The following is a 23,263-nucleotide window of genomic DNA, read 5'->3' as shown; positions in this document are numbered from 1 at the left end:
ACCCTCATCCTATTATTATTTCTTATTTCTTAAAAGCTCTGCCGCCTTTGCATTAAGGAGAGAAATCAATCCTTATAAAACTCGATTGGCATGAGAGGCTTTTGCTATCCTTAAAAACAATAGAAAGTCATTAAAAATTATAAATCATCCAACGGAAAAACAGAACAATCAAAGATATAGGAGTGTGGTTCTCTAGGAAAAAAGGGGATTTTTTTGTGAATAAAAAAGGTTTTGTCTAACCACTTGTTTTCGAGAGAGAAATATTCTTTTTTTAGAAGACGACAAAGAATGTTTTTTAGACAAGACAGAGAAATATTCTTTTTTTTAGAAAGAGACAGAGAAATATTCGAAACAGCCAATGAGACCTGACCACAACCTGAAATCGGACCCGCACGGCCTCTACGGGCTACGGCCCTTATATATACTGACAGCCCAAATCCACCGTCTCCAAACCACCCACGCCGACCCGAGTCCACCAAATTCCACAGCGACCCCTCAAAAGAAAATCCACAGCGATCGGGGACGAGCAGCGCCGTACGCACGGAATCGCCGCCGCGTCGCATGGCCAACCACGGCGACCTCTCCCCGCCGGCCGACGGCGGCTCCCAGGAGGTTCGCGCATCCCGCCGATCTCGCATAGTATATGATCTCTGTCGATTAGTTAGGGTTTCACTTCCACTCCCAGGGATTTCGCCACGGGAGAAAGAAAAAAACTTTCTGCATCCGCTCGCTTAATAATTTGTCAAACTCTTAATATTATGATCTTATTTTATTAGCATACTAATATATTCTCCCTGTCTAATTTGTATGGACCAGCTGATTCCAGTCATCTACCAGTCACCATACAGCATGACACCGCAGGTACATATGGCTTGTTTGATTGTTTCCCTATTTATTTAGGTTATTTGTTCGTCCTATTTATTTAGGTTAACGGCTGTTTCACCCCGCAAAACTGATAAACAATTAACGACATTCTGTGTGCAGGGTCCTCCATGTTCATGGCTTTTTTACTATAGGCCAGTTCCTCTCGGAGGTTTTCGGGTAATTAGTATTGACTCATTTGGACTCCTTTTGTGCCTTCACGCTGGGCTATAAATTGTTAACTAAAATCAGTTTCTGACTCTGGCTGATTAAGCAGAGGCCCGTGTACGAAGATGGGACGACAAGGGTGCTATGCTTGAGCCAAATGTTTTCTCCAGACCAGCTAGAAGACGATGAGTACTACCAAAAGTTTTGCTGGAGGATGACGGCGGAAGGACAGAGATCCGGCGGTAAACTCAGGAGGACCGTCGTCCCACGGCCGGACCCCAGCGGCGCTCCGGTCGCCGGAGTTGGCAAGGTACTTGCGTACATGTGTCCTCCTGGTTTTATTTGGTGTGATGAGATGAGACATAGCGAAGAGGGGAATTAATCAACATTTTTGTTGCATTGTAGGTGTTTCTGGAATACGCCGATATCGACAGCGCAGCATATTCCAAGACGATGTTGCATTGGATGTGGTTTGAGGGGAGGCAGGTGTTTGCTGTGTTCTATCCCGAGGACAAGTTTGCTGCTGGGGACTATGATGGATAAAATGGAAATCTTACTTATCTTTATTGTAAGAATTATGTGTCTCAAAGCATACTTAAGCATAATATGTTTAAAAATCTGATTGATCATTAGTGGAATACAATAATATGTAGTCTGTTGGAAAGACAGTAATGTTGCACGTACGAATAAGTTACTGGGTTTTACAACGAGGATTTATTTACCAGCTTGTGATTGGTTAATAGGTGAGGGTGCCGGTCCACCCCCCGGGGAAACTGTAAAATCCCCCTTTTTGCGGGGTGTAAAAATCCCGTATTTGTCCGCACGGTTAGCATTTTTGTTCGAATGTTTACCCACACTGGTAATTGATAGAAGTTCAATCGTATAGTTAGATGGCAATCCTAATGTTGATCTATAGAATTAATAGAATTTGCACTATATTATGATTGTGTTGCTCACAACCGCATGTATCAGGGACTCAAATGTGTAGAATCCATTAGAATGTCCTAAGCAGGGCCCTTTTCCAGAAATTCAAGGCGGGATGGAAATAAAAAAAAAGGTCCAAAAAATTAAAAAAGAAAAATACCCAAGCCTCTATATCCGGGAGCTTTTCGCTCCAAGATTCACCCACTTGGGTGAAAGTGACTCTTGGGTAGGTTTGAATCTGGCACGTGTATTATTTTGGTACGTGGATGTGTAGAAATGAGTGGTGTGTCTAGGTTTTCATTTCAAATTTTTTGAACATGTGTGCAGCTTGGTTTGGTTCATTTAGTATTTTCTGTTTTGTGCGGGTAAGTTCATCTCCTGGCAGATTTTTTGCTTCTTTGTACGAAATATGGATGGCTGCCGCTTTGGTGGGCTTCTCAAGAATTCCCCTCGCTGGATGTTTCCAGTCTTTTTTTCTTTCTTTTCTTGGATGGACCTTGCATGCGGTGCTGGTCTGGTGCTTTATCTGAGTTTGCCCTACGTGTTTATCTTTTGTTGGACTGCCGCTGATGCATGCATGGGTGTATGGGCGGTTGGTGTCGACACGCTGTCCGGCCGGTTTGTTGGTTGATTCTGGATTGCCGGTTGCCTTCTTCTTAGATGTGCATCCTTCACGTATAAATAAGGGGGTCCGCAGGATGCAGCGAGCAACGGCAGCACAAGAGGGCAGCGGCGGCAGGATGCCCTCGCCTCATGTCTCTCCTTCCCTCCGTCTTTCTCCTTGATGATTCCTTTTTCCTGATCACTCCATTTCGTGCTGAGTTTATGATCCGTCGCAGCTGCAGAGATCTGGCAACACGACGGCGCCGCAACGATGTCGCATAAGGGGAAGCAATATATCACACGCCGTCCGCCGTTGGAGGGATGGCTGCAGCCTGCATGGGCTTCTCTACCCCTCCCACCACCGCAACCTGCCGGTTCTTCACTGCCCCATCGCGTGTCGGTTCTTCACTTGCCCCATCGCCTGCTGGCCGATTGTGATCGCCAACCAGATCACTGCGGCATGCAAAGGGAGACGGTGTACGGGAGGCATGTGCTAACTGCGGAGGCCACGGCCGAGGAGAGGAAGCTATGACAGAACTCAGGCCACGGCGACGCGGCGTTGCCGTCATCTGTGTCATCAACGTCGTCACGAGTGCATGCGATGATAATGTTTCCGAGCTCGAGCTCGCAGCTTGCCGCCGGCTCGATCTCACGCCTGCCTAGGCCATCGGCTACGGCACCCTGCCATTCTATGCCGCACAGGCGTGCCTCGTGCTCGACCTGCCAGGCTGCCAGTCGCCCCGTGTTGCCTGCGCCTTGACCCGCGCCCACCCGGACCGCCGGTGCCCCGTCGCCCCGTGCTATCGAAACGAACGCGATATGGCGCCTCGGCTAGGCTACTGTCGAAGCGGACGCGATATGGCGCCCCTAGCTTCCCTTGTGCCCACCTCCGCGCAGCTGCAAGAAACTGAGCATACATCGACTGTCCAGCTCGCTCTTGGCCATGCACCCTGGCGTGGCGCCCCGTGAGCTGCCTCACGCTCGCGGATTGTATGTTGTAGACGCAAAAGAGGCGTCGTGTCTTTGTGATCTCACGCCCGGCATCAGGGCCTCAGGGGACGACGAAACCGTAGCATGGATTTCGCCTACGCGAAGCGTCATGAGAGTGTGTCATGGCGCCGGGCAAGGTCGCCCAGAGCGTGGTGCAGCAGGGCGCTTGCGAGGTCGCCACGAGCATGGTATCATCCGCTGTCTCCTCTCAGGAATTTGACCATCTCTTTTTTTGATCTCATCTCGCTTCAAAAGATGACCTTGAAGGCTTAAGTGAGCTTTTCCGTTTCTCCTTTCCTTTTTCACTATAATTTTCATTCAAGGTGAGTTGATCAATGTATATTATCTTCTTTTAAATTGTGACAACAACTTAGCGCACCATTAACAAAAATTATATGTCAAGGCTATTGACGGCACGCATACAAAAATCTGAGGGAAAATCAGCTACATTAAACTCCAAAAATGAACTCTTGAAAATTCTGGCAATACCTACCATGTTATACGCATGCAAGCAGGAAAAAATGGCTAGACCAGCCAGTAAGAGAACAAAATGGTCACCAATTCCTATGCAACTAGACACATGATCTACTACTCCCATGCATGTGGTCACATCAAGCCCAAAACCCATGCACGTGACGTGGTCATATCAACGCTAAAATTCATCCAGTGCATGCAGCAAGTAATCCCATATGGCCAGAAAAAGATAGAGATAGAGATATAAATCGTAGGTGCATGAAACAACCGTACCACACAGCGTCCCTAAGATTACAGATGATGGTTCTACAATTTTCTAAAAAAAAATAGACCACACAAGACAAAAGAAAACATAAGAAGAGTATTACTAGCATGAAGCATCTTTTTTAATGCTAGCTGCTTACATTTTCAGCAAGAAAAATTTAACCCCTTAAAAAAGCAAGATAAATTTAATTGAGGCTCTTTGTAGTTACATTATTTATTGTGTACTTGGTCTATTTAAAAATATTTTGTAGACCCATCGTACTGTTAGAGCCTGGTTGGAGGAATTTTCTATGTATGGAAAATATATTCAGAGTGAGAGGCTTTTGAATCTTTATTTGAGTAGCTCATGTATTTTAGTGACTAGAATAATAGCTGTATTAGTGTTTTAACGGCTACAATGATATGAGAAATTTATAACTCTGTTTTTTGTCTCAGGTGATCGGATGACAAGCTACATCGCATATCTTCAAATGATGGCAATTCTGTGAGTGCTTCAATAAATAAATTCATTGACTTATACTCCCTCTGTCCCATAATATAAGAGTGTTCTTCACACTACATGAGTACATAGCAATCAATGTAGACTTTCACTAGATGTAATACGCAGATGGTTCTTTGCATAGTTCATGCACTTCTTTGTTCCCTGCTCTTGAGTTCTGGGTTGCTTAATCATACTTATCATGTTTCACATCAATGTTAACATATGGGGTGTTTTGGTCTCTAAGGTCATCGTAGATAAGAAAAGTCACACGACTATATGACATGCCTAAACAAATACTGGACCAACAGATCTAGCTCATGTTGTAAAAAGCCTCTTTATTAGAATTGGGATTTGAGAGCAGCGTACACATTCATCTCTAGGCAAGAAGTTAGTTTCTTTCAACTTAAACTGTTTATAAATTATAAGTTTATAATCACATTAACCAATTGGAGAAGGCAGAACTGCAAGTTGTATTGATTTAATTAAAATTTTCCAAGCAAACCTTGTTTCATAAATCATTGATAAGTACTCCCTCTGTCCCATAATGTAAGACGTTTTTTGACTCTAGCTAGTGTCAAAAAACGTCTTACATTATGGGACAGAGGGGGTAATATTTATGCATTATATTTGGGGATTCAATGTGTGAACAGTTAACCACTAAAAAATCAATCAAAAGGATGCGAAAAAACCAAGCTGTCTATCAAATATTGGAAAAAGAGAGTAAAAATGTGATATTTTCATTGTAGGCAATTTTAATGAGTAGCATAAAATATGGTCATGGCATTATCCGGTGATTATCTTTGGTCGGTATTCTTTGAGTATTTGGATGCAACTATGAGTGTAACCTTTTGCAACACCTAAGCTTTCACATGTTTATGTAAATTTCAATTTCCGTGCCATTTAGGGCATGTTTATTTTCATACAAAAACTAGCACATAATTAGTTCATGATCATGGAGGAAATGTACAGTGGAAAAACCTCTACAAGAATGAATATCAGAAACATGTTGATGTGGGTAAAGCAAAATTTTCTTATGCTATGATGATCTTATCGGCCTCCTCTGCATATTCATGTGAAATATAACATGCATTTGGTTTACTAACCATCTCTCTCACCACAACCAGTTACTTCTGGATCCAGCACAAACACTCTCATGGTTCAAATGAAACATCAACTACTATATATTTCTTCCCAAAGACAGATATAAACTATAAATGATTGTAACATGTTCGATTTACAGCATGGTGGTTCTTAGTATGAGAGTAGCAACATATACTTCCTACTTTGTAAAATACATCGATTTATGTGATGAATAAATCTAGGTTTTCCAACGGTTCTGCGTTGCTTGCCAGATAATAACCCCCACATTGCACACATACAACCTTCGTCTTAAATCCAAATTAGTAAAGAAAGTAACCCAATTATTATCATGCAGCACATTTTCGTCATGATGCATCAATGCGGCGCGGTGTGCCGCCGCGCGGGCTTGGCTAGTAATATAACTAAGGCATACCTGCACTTTATTATATGAATTCAAGTTTTTTTTTTATTTTGTACTTCCTATGTTTCAAAATAAGTGTCTGAACTTTATACTAACGTTACTATAAATTTGTACTAAGGTTAAGACACTTATTTTGAGACGGGGGGAGTACAATATTTAGACAAATATCAAATATAATGCTAAAAAGGAACTTAATGGTTCGATATTCAAATAAGAAATTACCTAATCAGTGTGAAAGTAATAAATTTTAGAAAGTACATTTGATCTGTAGCAAACTTAATTTCATCCTACTTCTAACCTAGCATCAAGGACATATTTCTACCCATCGGTGGATGATCGGTCACCTTAGTTCCAGTTTAGCTACTGTTCATTTTGTTGAACTCCAAGAGAACCGATTGCTACGTACTCTTGAGAAACAAGATGTTAGACTAGCCACAGTGGGAGTAACTTCAGCAGTAACATCGAGTCCAACTCAGCAAATTTGGTTATGTGGCAATGAGTTAATGAGGAGAGAGGTAGTAGTAGTAACTTAGCTAGTTACTGTAACATCACATGTCCCAATGCAATATGAGTCTATAACATAATAAATGAAGCTCTGCATGTTACCACACTTATGTTACTACCCAGTATGAAGGTAGTAACATAGTATAGGGATATGTGTATGTTACTAGTGTATGTTACTCTCCATTGTGGCTAGTCTTATGCGCCGGGGTATTAATGAGAGTGTTGGTGCGGCCCGGTGGCCAAGGGATAATTAGTTGGTATGGCCCAGCGTGTACTATTACCACTAGAATAGGAGAGTGATGGTGCGACACGTACTAAGACTAGTCACAGTGGGGAGTAACTTAGAGTAGTAACATGCATATGTTACTAGTCTATATTACTACCTCCATAGTGGGTAGTAACATATATGTTGTGTCATGCATCACTTCCTTTATTAGGTTGTAGACTCATCTTTTCTTGATATGTATGATGTTATAGTAAGTAGCTATGTTACCATATGCCTCTCTTTCTTCATTAATTACATGCCACATCATTTATTTTGCCTAAATAAGTGTGATGTTACCACCTATGTTACTCCCACTGTGGGTAGTTTAAGGCTGGTCATAGTGGGGAGTAACTTAGACTAATGTTATGCATATGACACTAGTCTAAATTATTACCTTCATAATGTAAAGTAGCATATGTTGGGGAACGTTGCAGAAAACAAAAATTTTCCTACGGTTTCACCAAGATCCATCTATGAGTTCATCTAGCAACGAGTGATCGGATGCATCTACATACCTTTGTAGATCGCGAGCGGAAGCGTTCAAAGAACGGGGATGAGGTAGTCGTACACGACGTGATCCAAATCACCGGAGATCTTAGCACCGAACGGACGGCACCTCCGCGTTCAACACACGTACGAAACAGCCACGTCTCCTCCTTCTTGATCCAGCAAGGGCATAGGAGAGGTTGAGGGAGATGGCACCAGCAGCAGCACGACGGCGTGGTGTTGATGGAGCTGCAGTACTCCGGCAGGGCTTCGCCAAGCGCTATGGAGGAGGAGGATGTGTTGGAGAGGGAGAAGGAGGCAACCAAAGGCGTGGATCAAAAGCCCTCCTTCCCCCACTATATATAGGAGGGCCAAGGGGGGGTGCCGGCCCTAGGAGATCCAATCTCCTAGGGGGGGCGGCGGCCAAGGGAGGTTTCCCTCCCCCCCCCAAGGCACCTACGGGTGTCTTCCACTAGTGGGACTCCTCCCTCTTGGAAACCCTAGGCGCATGGGCCTATTGGGGCTGGTGCCCTTGGCCCATGTAGGCCAAGGAGCACCCCCTACAGCCCATGTGCCCCCCCCCGGGGCAGGTGGCCCCACCCGGTGGGCTCCCGGGACCCTTCCGGTGGTCCCGGTACAATACCGATAACCCCGAAACTTGTCCCGATGGCCGAAATAGCACTTCCTATATATAATTCTTTACCTCCGAACCATTCTGGAACTCCTCGTGACGTCCGGGATCTCATCCGGGACTCCGAACAACATTCGGGTTACTGCATATACATATCCCTACAACCCTAGCATCACCGAACCTTAAGTGTGTAGACCCTACGGGTTCGGGAGATATGTAGACATGACCGAGACGACTCTCCGGTCAATAACCAACAACGGGATCTGGATACCCATGATGGCTCCCACATACTCCACGATGATCTCATCGGATGAACCACGATGTCGAGGATTCAAGCAACCCCGTATGCAATTCCCTTTGTCAATCGGTATGTTACTTGCCCGAGATTCGACCGTCAGTATCCCAATACCTCGTTCAATCTCGTTACCGGCAAGTCACTTTACTCGTACCGTAATTCATGATCCCGTGACCAGACACTTGGTCACTTTGAGCTAATTATGATGATGCATTACCGAGTGGGCCCAGTGATACCTCTCCGTCATACGGAGTGACAAATCCCAGTCTCGATCCGTGTCAACCCAACAGACACTTTCGGAGATACCTGTAGTGCACCTTTATAGTCACCCAGTTACGTTGTGACGTTTGGTACACCCAAAGCACTCCTACGGTATCCGAGAGTTACACGATCTCATGGTCAAAGGAAAAGACACTTGACATTGGAAAAGCTCTAGCAAACGAACTACACGATCTTGCGCTATGCTTAGGATTGGGTCTTGTCCATCACATCATTCTCCTAATGATGTGATCTCGTTATCAATGACATCCAATGTCCGTAGTCAGGAAATCATGACTATCTGTTGATCAACGAGCTAGTCAACTAGAGGCTTACTAGGGACATGTTGGTGTCTATTATTCACACATGTATTACGATTTCCGGATAATACAATTATAGCATGAATAAAGACAATTATCATGAACAAGGAAATATAATAATAATGCTTTTATTATTGCCTCTAGGGCATATTTCCAACAGTCTCCCACTTGCACTAGAGTCAATAATCTAGTTACATTGTGATGAATCGAACACCCATGGAATTCTGGTGTTGATCATGTTTTGCCCTAGGGAGAGGTTTAGTCAACGGATCTGCTATATTCAGGTCCGTATGTACTTTACAAATCTCTATGTCTCCATCTTGAACATTTTCATGAATGGAGTTGAAGCGACGCTTGATGTGCCTTGTCTTCTTGTGAAACCTGGGCTCCTTGGCAAGTGCAATAGCTCCAGTGTTGTCACAGAAGATCTTGATCGGCCCCGACGCATTGGGTATGACTCCTAGGTCGGTGATAAACTCCTTCACCCAAATTGCTTGATGTGCTACCTCCGAGGCTGCCATGTACTCCGCTTCACATGTAGATCCCGCCACGACGCTCTGCTTGTAGCTGCACCAGCTTACTGCTCCACCATTCAACATATACATGTATCCGGTTTGTGACTTAGAGTCATCCAGATCTGTGTCGAAGCTAGCATCGATGTAACCCTTTACGACGAGCTCTTCGTCACCTCCATAAACGAGAAACATGTCCTTTGTCCTTTTCAGGTACTTCAGGATATTCTTGACCGCTGTTTAGTGTTCCTTGCCGGGATTACTTTGGTACCTTCCTACCAAACTTACGGCAAGGTTTACATCAGGTCTGGTACACAGCATGGCATACATAATAGAACCTATCGCTGAGGCATAGGGGATGACACTCATCTCTTCTATATCTTCTGCCGTGGTCGTACATTGAGCTGAGCTCAATTTCACACCTTGCAAAACAGGCAAGAACCCTTTCTTGGACTGATCCATTTTGAACTTCTTCAAAATCTTATCAAGATATGTGCTTTGTGAAAGACCTATGAGGCGTCTCAATCTATCCCTATAGATCTTGATGCCTAATATATAAGAAGCTTCTCCAAGGTCCTTCATTGAAAAACTCTTATTCAAGTAGGCCTTAATGCTGTCCAAAAGTTCTATATCATTTCCCATCAAAAGTATGTCATCTACATATAATATGAGAAATGCTACAGAGCTCCCACTCACTTTCTTGTAAACACAGGCTTCTCCATAAGTCTGTCTAAACCCAAACGCTTTGATCATCTCATCAAAGCGAATGTTCCAACTCCGAGATGCTTGCACCAGCCCATAAATCGAGCGTTGGAGCTTGCACACCTTGTCAGCATTCTTAGGATCGACAAAACCTTCGGGCTGCATCATATACAATTATTCCTTAAGGAAACTATTAAGGAATGCTGTTTTGACGTCCATTTGCCATATTTATAACCATAGAATGCGGCAATCGCTAACATGATTCGGACGGACTTCAGCTTCGCTACGGGTGAAAAAGTCTCATCGTAGTCAACCCCTTGAACTTGTCGATAACCCTTAGCGACAAGCCGAGCTTTATAGATGGTCACATTACCATCCGCGTCTGTCTTCTTCTTAAAAATCCATTTATTTTCTATGGCTCGCCGTTCAATGGGCAAGTCAGTCAAAGTCCATACTTCGTTTTCATACATGGATCCTATCTCGGATTTCATGGCTTCTAGCCATTTGTCGGAATCCGGGCCCGCCATCGCTTCTTCATAGTTCGAAGGTTCACCGTTGTCTAACAACATGATTTCCAAGACAGGGTTGCCGTACCACTCTGGTGCGGAACGTGTCCTTGTGGACCTTCGAATTTCAGTAGGAGCTTGATCAGAAGTATCTTGATCATCATCATTAACTTCCTCTCTAGTCGGTGCAGGCACCTCAGGAACATTTTCTTGAGTTGCGCCATTTTCCGGTTCAAGAGGTAATACTTCATCAAGCTCTACTTTCCTCCCACTTACTTCTTTCGAGAGAAACTCTTCCTCTAGAAAGGACCCATTCTTGGCAACAAAGATCTTGCCTTCGGATCTGAGGTAGAAGATATACCCAATAGTTTCTTTAGGGTATCCTATGAAGACGCATTTTTCCGATTTAGGTTCGAGCTTTTCAGGTTGAAGTTTCCTGACATAAGCATCGCATCCCCAAACTTTTAGAAATGACAGCTTAGGTTTCTTCCCAAACCATAATTCAAACGGTGTCGTCTCAACGGATTTCGACGGTGCCCTATTTAAAGTGAATGCGGCAGTCTCTAAAGCATAGCCCCAAAAGGATAGTGGTAAATCGGTAAGAGACATCATAGATCGCACCATATCTAATAGAGTGCGATTACGACGTTCAGACACACCATTACGCTGAGGTGTTCCAGGCGGCGTGAGTTGTGAAACTATTCCACATTTTCTTAAGTGTGTTCCAAATTCGTGACTCAAGTATTCTCCTCCACGATCTGATCGTAGAAACTTGATTTTCCTGTCACGTTGATTCTCAACTTCACTCTGAAATTCCTTGAACTTTTCAAAGGTTTCAGACTTGTGTTTCATTAAGTAGACATACCCATATCTACTTAAGTCATCAGTGAGGGTGAGAACATAACGATAGCCACCGCGAGCCTCAACACTCATTGGACCGCACACATCAGTATGTATGATTTCCAATAAGTTGGTTGCTCGCTCCATTGTTCCTGAGAACTGAGTCTTGGTCATTTTACCCATGAGGCATGGTTCGCACGTGTCAAATGATTCATAATCAAGAGACTCTAAAAGTCCATCTGCATGGAGCTTCTTCATGCGTTTGACACCTATGTGACCAAGGCGGCAGTGCCACAAGTATGTGGGACTATCGTTATCAACTTTACATCTTTTGGTATTCACACTATGAATATGTGTAATATTACGTTCGAGATTCATTAAGAATAAACCATTGACCATCGGAGCATGACCATAAAACATATCTCTCATATAAATAGAACAACCATTATTCTCGGATTTAAATGAGTAGCCATCTCGTATTAAACGAGATCCTGATACAATGTTCATGCTCAAACTTGGCACTAAATAACAATTATTGAGGTTTATAAATAATCCCGTAGGTAAATGTAGAGGTAGCGTGCCGACGGCGATCACATCGACCTTGGAACCATTCCCGACGCGCATCGTCACCTCGTCCTTCACCAGTCTCCGTTTATTCCGCAGCTCCTGCTGTGAGTTACAAATATGAGCAACGGCACCGGTATCAAATACCCAGGAGTTACTACGAGAACTGGTAAGGTACACATCAATTACATGTATATCAAATATACATTTGGTGTTGCCGGCCTTCTTGTCCGCTAAGTATTTGGGGCAATTCCGCTTCCAGTGACCACTTCCCTTGCAATAAAAGCACTCAGTCTTGGGCTTGGGTCCATTCTTTGGCTTCTTCCCGGCAGCTTGCTTGCTGGGCGCGGCAACTCCCTTGCCGTCCTTCTTGGAGTTCTTTTTACCCTTGCCCTTCTTGAAATTAGTGGTTTTATTGACCATCAACACTTGATGTTCCTTCTTGACTTCTACCTCTGCTGATTTCAGCATAGCAAATACTTCAGGAATGGTCTTCTCCATCCCCTGCATATTGAAGTTCATCACAAAGCTCTTGTAGCTTGGTGGAAGCGACTGGAGGATTCTGTCAATGACCGCATCATCCGGGAGATTAACTCCCAGCTGAGTCAAGCGGTTATGTAACCCAGACATAGTGAGTATGTGCTCATTGACAGAACTATTTTCCTCTATCTTATAGTTGAAGAATTTGTCGGAGACTTCATATCTCTCGACCCGGGCATGAGCTTGGAAAACCATTTTCAGCTCTTCGAACATCTCATATGCTCCATGTCTCTCAAAACGCTTTTGGAGCCCCGGCTCTAGGTTGTAAAGCATGCCGCACTGAACGAGGGAGTAGTCATCGGTACGTGCCTGCCAAGCGTTCATAACATCTTGTTCTGCAGGGAGAACAGGTGCGTCACCCAGCGGTGCTTGTAGGACATAATCTTTCTTGGCAGCTATGAGGATGATCCTCAGGTTCCGGACCAAGTCCGTATAGTTGCTGCCATCGTCTTTCAGCTTGGTTTTCTCTAGGAACGCGTTGAAGTTGAGGACTACGTTGGCCATTTGATCTACAAGACATATCGTAAAGATTTTAGACTAAGTTCATGATAATTACGTCCATCTAATCAAATTATTCAATGAACTCCCACTTAGATAGACATCCCTCTTCTAGTCATCTAAGTATAACATGATCCGAGTTAACTAGGCCGTGTCCAATCATCACGTGAGACGGACTAGTCAACGCCGGTGAACATCTTCTTTGATCGTATCTTCTATACGACTCATGCTCGACCTTTCGGTCTTCTGTGTTCCGAGGCCATGTCTATGCACATGCTAGGCTCGTCAAGTTAACCCTAAGTGTTTTGCATGTGTAAAACTGTCTTACACCCGTTGTATATGAACGTAAGGATCTATCACACCCGATCACGTGGTGCTTCGAAACGACGAACTTTAGCAACGGTGCACAGTTAGGGGAGAACACTTCTTGAAATTGTTGTGAGGGATCATCTTATTTACTACCGTCGTTCTAAGTAAACAAGATGCAAAACATGATAAACATCAAATGCAATCAAATAATAATAGTGACATGATATGGACAATATCACATAGCTCCTTTGATCTCCATCTTGGGGCTCCATGATCATCTTGTCACCGGCATGACACCATGATCTCCATCATCATGATATCTATCATTGTGTCTCCGTGAAGTTGCTCGCCAACTATTACTTCTACTACTATGGCTAACGCGTTTAGCAATAAAGTAAAGTAATTTACATGGCGTTTCTCAATGACACGCAGGTCATACAAAATAAAGACAACTCCTATGGCTCCTGCCAGTTGTCATACTCATCGACATGCAAGTCGTGATTCCTATTACAATGGTATGAACATCTCATACATCACATATAGATCATTCATCATTCATCACAACTTTGGCCATATCATATTACAAAGCACTTGCTGCAAAAACAAGTTAGACGTCCTCTAATTGTTGTTTGCAAGTTTTACGTGGCTGAAGTAGGGTTCTAGCAAGAACGTTTTCTTACCTACGTGAAAGCCACAACGTGATTTGTCAACTTCTATTTACCCTTCATAAGGACCCTTTTCATCGAATCCGCTCCAACTAAAGTAGGAGAGACAGACACCCGCCAGCCACCTTATGCAACTTGTGCATGTTAGTCGGTGGAACCGGTCTCACGTAAGCATACGTGTCAGGTTGGTCCGGGCCGCTTCATCCCACAATACCGTTGAAGCAAGATAAGACTAGTAGCGGCAAGAAAGTTGACAACATCAACGCCCACAACAATTTGATTCTACTCGTGCAAGAGAACTACGCATAGACCTAGCTCATGATGCCACTGTTGGGGAACGTTGCAGAAAACAAAAAATTTCCTACGGTTTCACCAAGATCCATCTATGAGTTCATCTAGCAACGAGTGATCGGATGCATCTACATACCTTTGTAGACCGCGAGCGGAAGCGTTCAAAGAATGGGGATGAGGTAGTCGTACACGACGTGATCCAAATCACCGGAGATCTTAGCACCGAACGGACGGCACCTCCGCGTTCAACACACATACGGAACAGCCACGTCTCCTCCTTCTTGATCCAGCAAGGGCAGAGGAGAGGTTGAGGGAGATGGCACCAGCAGCAGCACGACGGCGTGGTGTTGATGGAGCTGCAGTACTCCGGCAGGGCTTCGCCAAGTGCTATGGAGGAGGAGGATGTGTTGGAGAGGGAGAAGGAGGCAACCAAAGGCGTGAATCAAAAGCCCTCCTTCCCCCACTATATATAGGAGGGCCAAGGGGGGGGGCGCCGGCCCTAGGAGATCCAATCTCCTAGGGGGGGCGGCGGCCAAGGGAGGTTTCCCTCCCCCCCAAGGCACCTAGGGGTGTCTTCCACTAGTGGGACTCCTCCCTCTTGGAAACCCTAGGCGCATGGGCCTATTGGGGCTGGTGCCCTTGGCCCATTTAGGCCAAGGCGCACCCCCTATAGCCCATGTGGCCCCCCGGGGCAGGTGGCCCCACCCGGTGGGCCCCCGGGACCCTTCCGGTGGTCCCGGTACAATACCGATAACCCCGAAACTTGTCCCGATGGCCGAAATAGCACTTCCTATATATAATTCTTTACCTCCGAACCATTCCGGTGAAGGAAATATGCCCTAGAGGCAATAATAAAGTTATTATTTATTTCCTTATAATCATGATAAATGTTTATTATTCATGCTAGAATTGTAATAACCGGAAACATAATACATGTGTGAATACATAGACAAACAAAGTGTCACTAGTATGCCTCTACTTGACTAGCTCATTAATCAAAGATGGTTATGTTTCCTGACCATGAACAATGAGTTGTTATTTGATTAACGAGGTCACATCATTAGTTGAATGATCTGATTGACATGACCCATTCCATTAGCTTAGCACCCGATCGTTTAGTATGTTGCTATTGCTTTCTTCATGACTTATACATGTTCCTATGACTATGAGATTATGCAACTCCCATTTGCCGGAGGAACACTTTGGGTGCTACCAAACATCACAACGTAACTGGGTGATTATAAAGGAGCATTACAGGTGTCTCTCCGATTGTCGGAGAGGTATCTCTGGGCCCTCTCGGTAATACACATCACATAAGCCTTGCAAGCATTACAACTAATATGTTAGTTGTGAGATGATGTATTACGGAACGAGTAAAGAGACTTGCCGGTAACGAGATTGAACTAGGTATTGGATACCAACGATCGAATCTCGGGCAAGTAACATACCGATGACAAAGGGAACAACGTATGTTGTTATGCGGTCTGACCGATAAAGATCTTTGTAGAATATGTAGGAGCCAATATGGGCATCCAGGTCCCGCTATTGGTTATTGACCGGAGACGTGTCTCGGTCATGTCTACATTGTTCTCGAACCCGTAGGGTCTGCACGCTTAAGGTTACGATGACAGTTATATTATGAGTTTATGCATTTTGATGTACCGAAGGTTGTTCGGAGTCCCGGATGTGATCACGGACATGACGAGGAGTCTCGAAATGGTCGAGACGTAAAGATTGATATATTGGAAGCCTATGTTTGGATATCGGAAGTGTTCCGGGTGAAATCGGGATTTTACCGGAGTACCGGGAGGTTACCGGAACCCCCGGGGAGCCATATGGGCCTTAGTGGGCCTTAGTGGAAAGGTGAAACGGCTGCCCATAAGGGCTGCGCGCCTCCCCCCTCCCCTAGTTCTATTAGGACTAGGAGAGGTGGCCGGCCACCCCTCTCCCTCTTTCCCCCTTGGGAATCCTAGTTGGAATAGGATTGGGGGGGAGTCCTACTCCCGGTAGGAGTAGGACTCCTCCTGCGCCCTCCTCTTGGCCGGCGCACCTCTCCCCCTTGGCTCCTTAATATACGGAGGCAGGGGCACCTCTAGACACACAAGTTGATCCACGTGATCTATTCCTTAGCCGTGTGCGGTGCCCCCTGCCACCATATTCCTCGATAATACTGTAGCGGAGTTTAGGCGAAGCCCTGCTGCTGTAGTTCATCAAGATCGTCACCACGCCGTCGTGCTGACGGAACTCTTCCCCGACACTTTGCTGGATAGGAGTCCGGGGATCGTCATCGAGCTGAACGTGTGCTCGAACTCGGAGGTGCCGTAATTTCGGTGCTTGATCGGTTGGATCGTGAAGACGTATGACTACTTCCTCTACGTCATGTCAGCGCTTCCGCAGTCAGTCTGTGTTGGGTACGTAGACAACACTCTCCCCTCTCTTTGCTATGCATCACGTGATCTTGCGTGTGCGTAGGAAATTTTTTGAAATTACTACGAAACCCAACAGTGGTATCAGAGCCAGGTTATTTATGTTGATGTTATATGCACGAGTAGAACACAAGTGAGTTGTGGGCGATATAAGTCATACTGCCTACCAGCATGTCATACTTTGGTTCGGCGGCATTGTTGGACGAGACGACCCGGACCAACCTTACGCGTACGCTTACGCGAGACCGGTTCCCCCGACGTGCCTTGCACACAGGTGGCTTGCGGGCGACTGTCTCTCCAACTTTAGTTGAACCAAGTATGGCTATGCCCGGTCCTTGCGAAGGTTAAAACAGAGTCTATTTGACAAACTATCGTTGTGGTTTTGATGCGTAGATGAGATTGGTTCTTTCTTAAGCCCGTAGCAGCCACGTAAAACTTGCAACAACAAAGTAGAGGACGTCTAACTTGTTTTTGCAGGGCATGTTGTGATGTGATATGGTCAAGGCATGATGCTGAATTTTATTGTATGAGATGATCATGTTTTGTAACCGAGTTATCGGCAACTGGCAGGAGCCATATGGTTGTCTCTTTATTGTATGCAATGCAATCGTGATGTAATGCTTTACTTTATTGCTAAATGGTAGTGATAGTCGTGGAAGCATAAGATTGGCGAGACGACAACGATGCTACGATGGAGATCAAGGTGTCGCGCCGGTGACGATGGTGATCATGACGGTGCTTCGGAGATGGAGATCACAAGCACAAGATGATGATGGCCATATCATATCACTTATATTGATTGCATGTGATGTTTATCTTTTTATGCATCTTATCTTGCTTTGATTGACGGTAGCATTATAAGATGATCTCTCACTAAATTATCAAGAAGTGTTCTCCCTGAGTATGCACCGTTGCCAAAGTTCGTCGTGCCCAGACACCACGTGATGATCGGGTGTGATAAGCTCTACGTCCATCTACAACGGGTGCAAGCCAGTTTTTGCACAAGCAGAATACTCAGGTTAAACTTGACGAGCCTAGCATATGCAGATATGGCCTCGGAACACGGAGACCGAAAGGTCGAGCATGAATCATATAGTAGATATGATCAACATAAACGATGTTCACCATTGAAAACTACTCCATCTCACGTGATGATCGGTTATGGTTTAGTTGATTTGGATCACGTAATCACTTAGAAGATTAGAGGGATGTCTATCTAAGTGGGAGTTCTTTAGTAATATGATTAATTGAACTTAAGTTTATCATGAACTTAGTCCCTGATAGTATCTTGCTTGTTTATGTTGTAGATAGATGGCTCGTGCTGTTGTTCCGTTGAATTTTAATGCGTTCCTTGAGAAAGCAAAGTTGAAAGATGATGGTAGCAATTACACGGACTGGGTCCATAACTTGAGGATTATCCTCATTGCTGCTCGGAAGAATTACGTCCTGGAAGCACCACTGGGTGCCAGGCCTGCTGCTGGAGCAACACCAGATGTTATGAACGTCTGGCAGAGCAAAGCTGATGACTACTCGATAGTTCAGTGTGCCATGCTTTACGGCTTAGAATCGGGACTTCAACGACGTTTTGAACGTCATGGAGCATATGAGATGTTCCAGGAGTTGAAGTTAATATTTCAAGCAAATGCCCGGATTGAGAGATATGAAGTCTCCAATAAGTTCTATAGCTGCAAGATGGAGGAGAACAGTTCTGTCAGTGAGCATATACTCAAAATGTCTGGGTATAATAATCACTTGATTCAATTGGGAGTTAATCTTCCGGATGATTGCATCATTGACAGAATTCTCCAATCACTACCACCAAGCTACAAGAGCTTCGTGATGAACTATAATATGCAAGGGATGAACAAGACTATTCCCGAGCTCTTCGCAATGCTGAAAGGTGCGGAGGTAGAAATCAAGAAAGAGCATCAAGTGTTGATGGTTAACAAGACCACTAGTTTCAAGAAAAAGGGCAAAGGGAAGAAGAAGGGGAACTTCAAGAAGAACGGCAAGCAAGTTGCTGCTCAGGAGAAGAAACCCAAGTCTGGACCTAAGCCTGAAATTGAGTGCTTCTACTGCAAGCAGACTGGTAACTGGAAGCGGAACTGCCCCAAGTATTTGGCGGATAAGAAGGATGGCAAGGTGAACAAAGGTATATGTGATATACATGTTATTGATGTGTACCTTACTAGAGCTCGCAGTAGCACCTGGGTATTTGATACTGGTTCTGTTGCTAATATTTGCAACTCGAAACAGGGACTACGGAATAAGCGGGCACTGGCAAAGGACGAGGTGACGATGCGCGTGGGAAACGGTTCCAAAGTCGATGTGATCGCGGTCGGCACGCTACCTCTACATCTACCTTCGGGATTAATATTAGACCTAAATAATTGTTATTTGGTGCCAGCGTTGAGCATGAACATTATATCTGGATCTTGTTTAATGCGAGAGGTTATTCATTTAAATCAAAGAATAATGGTTGTTCTATTTATATGTGTAATATCTTTTATGGTCATGCACCCTTGAAGAGTGGTCTATTTTTATTGAATCTCGATAGTAGTAATACACATATTCATAATGTTGAAGCCAAAAGATGCAGAGTTGATAATGAAAGTGCAACTTATTTGTGGCACTATCGTTTAGCTCATATCGGTGTAAAGCGCATGAAGAAACTCTATACTGATGGACTTTTGGAACCACTTGATTATGAATCACTTGGTACTTGCGAACCGTGCCTCATGGGCAAGATGACTAAAACACCGTTCTCCGGTACTATGGAGAGAGCAACAGATTTGTTGGAAATCATACATACCGATGTATGTGGTCCGATGAATATTGAGGCTCGTGGCAGATATCATTATTTTCTCACCTTCACAGATGATTTAAGCAGATATGGATATATCTACTTAATGAAACATAAGTCTGAAACATTTGAAAAGTTCAAAGAATTTGAGAGTGAAGTTGAAAATCATCATAACAAGAAAATAAAGTTTCTACGATCTGATCGTGGAGGAGAATATTTGAGTTACGAGTTTGGTGTACATTTGAAAAACTGTGGAATAGTTTCGCAACTCACGCCACCCGGAACACCACAGCGTAATGGTGTGTCCGAACGTCGTAATCGTACTTTACTAGATATGGTGTGATCTATGATGTCTCTTACTGATTTACCGCTATCATTTTGGGGTTATGCTCTAGAGACGGCTGCATTCACATTAAATAGGGCACCATCAGAATCCGTTGAGACGACGCCTTATGAACTGTGGTTTGGCAAGAAACCAAAGTTGTCGTTTCTTAAAGTTTGGGGCTGCGATGCTTATGTGAAAAAGCTTCAACCTGATAAGCTCGAACCCAAATCGGAGAAATGTGTCTTCATAGGATACCCAAAGGAAACTGTTGGGTACACCTTCTATCACAGATCCGAAGGCAAGACATTCGTTGCTAAGAATGGATCCTTTCTAGAGAAGGAGTTTCTCTCAAAAGAAATGAGTGGGAGGAAAGTAGAACTTCACGAGGTAACTGTACCTGCTCCCTTACTGGAAAGTAGTTCATCACAGAAAACTGTTTCAGTGACACCTACACCAGTTAGTGAGGAAGCCAATGATAATGATCATGAAACTTCAGATCAAGATACTACTAAACCTCGTAGATCAATCAGAGTAAGATCCGCACCAGAGTGGTACGGTAATCCTGTTCTGGAAGTCATGCTACTGGATCATGATGAACCTATGAACTATGAAGAAGCGATGGTGAGCCCAGATTCCGCAAAGTGGCTTGAAGCCATGAAATCTGAGATGGGATCCATGTATGAGAACAAAGTATGGACTTTGGTTGACTTGCCCGATGATCGGCAAGCAATTGAGAATAAATGTATCTTTAAGAAGAAGACTGACGCTGATGGTAATGTTACTGTCTACAAAGCTCGACTTGTCGCAAAAGGTTTTCGGCAAGTTCAAGGGATTGACTACGATGAGACCTTCTCACCCGTAGCAATGCTTAAGTCCGTCCGAATCATGTTAGCAATTGCCGCATTTTATGATTATGAAATTTGGTAGATGGATGTCAAAACTTCATTCCTGAATGGATTTCTGGAAGAAGAGTTGTATATGATGCAACCGGAAGGTTTTGTCGATCCAAAGGGAGCTAACAAAGTGTGCAAGCTCCAGCGATCCATTTATGGACTGGTGCAAGCCTCTCGGAGTTGGAATAAACATTTTGATAGTGTGATCAAAGCATTTGGTTTTATACAGACTTTCGGAGAAGCCTGTATTTACAAGAAAGTGAGTTGGAGCTCTGTAGCATTTCTAATATTATATGTGGATGACATATTGCTGATTGGAAATGATATAGAATTTCTGGATAGCATAAAGGGATACTTGAATAAAAGTTTTTCAATGAAAGACCTCGGTGAAGCTGCTTACATATTAGGCATTAAGATCTATAGAGATAGATCAAGACGCTTAATTGCACTTTCACAAAGCACATACCTTGACAAAATTTTGAAGAAGTTCAAAATGGATCAAGCAAAGAAAGGGTTCTTGCCTGTGTTACAAGGTGTGAAGTTGAGTAAGACTCAATGCCCGACCACTGCAGAAGATAGGGAGAATATGAAAGATATTCCCTATGCATCAGCCATAGGATCTATCATGTATGCAATGCTGTGTACCAGACCTGATGTGTGCCTTGCTATAAGTTTAGCAGGGAGGTACCAAAGTAATCCAGGAGTGGATCACTGGACAGCGGTCAAGAACATCCTGAAATACCTGAAAAGGACTAAGGATATGTTTCTCGTATATGGAGGTGACAAAGAGCTCACCGTAAAAGGTTACATTGATGCAAGCTTTGACACTGATCCGGACGATTCTAAATCGCAAACCGGATACGTGTTTACATTAAACGGTGGAGCTGTCAGTTGGTGCAGTTCTAAACAAAGTGTCGTAGCGGGATCTACATGTGAAGTGGAGTACATAGCTGCTTCGGAAGCAGCAAACGAAGGAGTCTGGATGAAGGAGTTCATATCCGATCTAGGTGTCATACCTAATGCATCGGGTCCAATCAAAATCTTTTGTGACAATACTGGTGCAATTGCCTTGGCAAAGGAATCCAGATTTCACAAAAGGACCAAACACATCAAGAGACGCTTCAACTCCATCCGGGATCTAGTCCAGGTGGGAGACATAGAGATTTGCAAGATACATACGGATCTGAATGTTGCAGACCCGCTAACTAAGCCTCTTCCACGAGCAAAACATGATCAGCACCAAGGCTCCATGGGTGTTAGAATCATTACAGTGTAATCTAGATTATTGACTCTAGTGCAAGTGGGAGACTGAAGGAAATATGCCCTAGTGGCAATAATAAAGTTATTATTTATTTCCTTATAATCATGATAAATGTTTATTATTCATGCTAGAATTGTATTAACCGGAAACATAATACATGTGTGAATACATAGACAAACAAAGTGTCACTAGTATGCCTCTACTTGACTAGCTCGTTAATCAAAGATGGTTATGTTTCCTGACCATGAACAATGAGTTGTTATTTGATTAACGAGGTCACATCATTAGTTGAATGATCTGATTGACATGACCCATTCCATTAGCTTAGCACCCGATCGTTTAGTATGTTGCTCTTGCTTTCTTCATGACTTATACATGTTCCTATGACTATGAGATTATGCAACTCCCGTTTGCCGGAGTAACACTTTGGGTGCTACCAAACGTCACAACGTAACTGGATGATTATAAAGGAGTATTACAGGTGTCTCCAAAGGTAGATGTTGGGTTGGCGTATTTCGAGATTAGGATTTGTCACTCCGATTGTCGGAGAGGTATCTCTGGGCCCTCTCGGTAATACACATCACATAAGCCTTGCAAGCATTACAACTAATATGTTAGTTGTGAGATGATGTATTACGGAACGAGTAAAGAGACTTGCCCGTAACGAGATTGAACTAGGTATTGGATACCGACGATCGAATCTCGGGCAAGTAACATACCGATGACAAAGGGGACAACGTATGTTGTTATGCGGTCTGACCGATAAAGATCTTCGTAGAATATGTAGGAGCCAATATGGGCATCTAGGTCCCGCTATTGGTTATTGACCGGAGACGTGTCTCGGTCATGTCTACATTGTTCTCGAACCCGTAGGGTCCGCACGCTTAAGGTTACGATGACAGTTATATTATGAGTTTATGCATTTTGATGTACTGAAGGTTGTTCGGAGTCCCGGATGTGATCACGGACATGACGAGGAGTCTCGAAATGGTCGAGACATAAAGATTGATATATTGGAAGCCTATGTTTGGATATCGGAAGTGTTCCGGGTGAAATCGGGATTTTACCGGAGTACCGGGAGGTTACCGGAACCCCCCGGGAGC

The 23,263-nt window shown here is 44.1% G+C and overlaps 1 protein-coding gene across 1 annotated transcript; it reads left to right on the top strand.

Annotated features, from left to right (window-relative positions):
- The first annotated feature begins 458 nt into the window (after window positions 1–458).
- Window positions 459–1,706, top strand: LOC119359025 (splicing factor U2af large subunit A-like). Its single transcript, XM_037625382.1, has 5 exons — window positions 459–612; window positions 817–861; window positions 985–1,041; window positions 1,139–1,339; window positions 1,435–1,706. Exons 1-5 carry the CDS (start codon window positions 562–564, stop codon window positions 1,570–1,572), a joined length of 492 nt encoding a protein of 163 aa, XP_037481279.1. The 5' UTR covers window positions 459–561; the 3' UTR covers window positions 1,573–1,706.
- The last annotated feature ends 21,557 nt before the right edge of the window (window positions 1,707–23,263 follow it).

Source organism: Triticum dicoccoides, chromosome 2A (genome assembly GCF_002162155.2).
Source record: "Triticum dicoccoides isolate Atlit2015 ecotype Zavitan chromosome 2A, WEW_v2.0, whole genome shotgun sequence".
Taxonomy (NCBI): domain Eukaryota; kingdom Viridiplantae; phylum Streptophyta; class Magnoliopsida; order Poales; family Poaceae; genus Triticum; species Triticum dicoccoides.
This window is presented reverse-complemented; position numbering and strand designations above follow the sequence as displayed.

Excerpts from the sequence above, each read along its gene's own strand:
- LOC119359025 (XM_037625382.1), top strand. The coding sequence starts at position 562 with ATGGCCAACCACGGCGACCTCTCCCCGCCGGCCGACGGCGGCTCCCAG. Across the intron at positions 862-984 it reads CATACAGCATGACACCGCAG|GGTCCTCCATGTTCATGGCT; the intron begins GTACATATGGCT and ends TTCTGTGTGCAG. Across the intron at positions 1,340-1,434 it reads CGGTCGCCGGAGTTGGCAAG|GTGTTTCTGGAATACGCCGA; the intron begins GTACTTGCGTAC and ends GTTGCATTGTAG.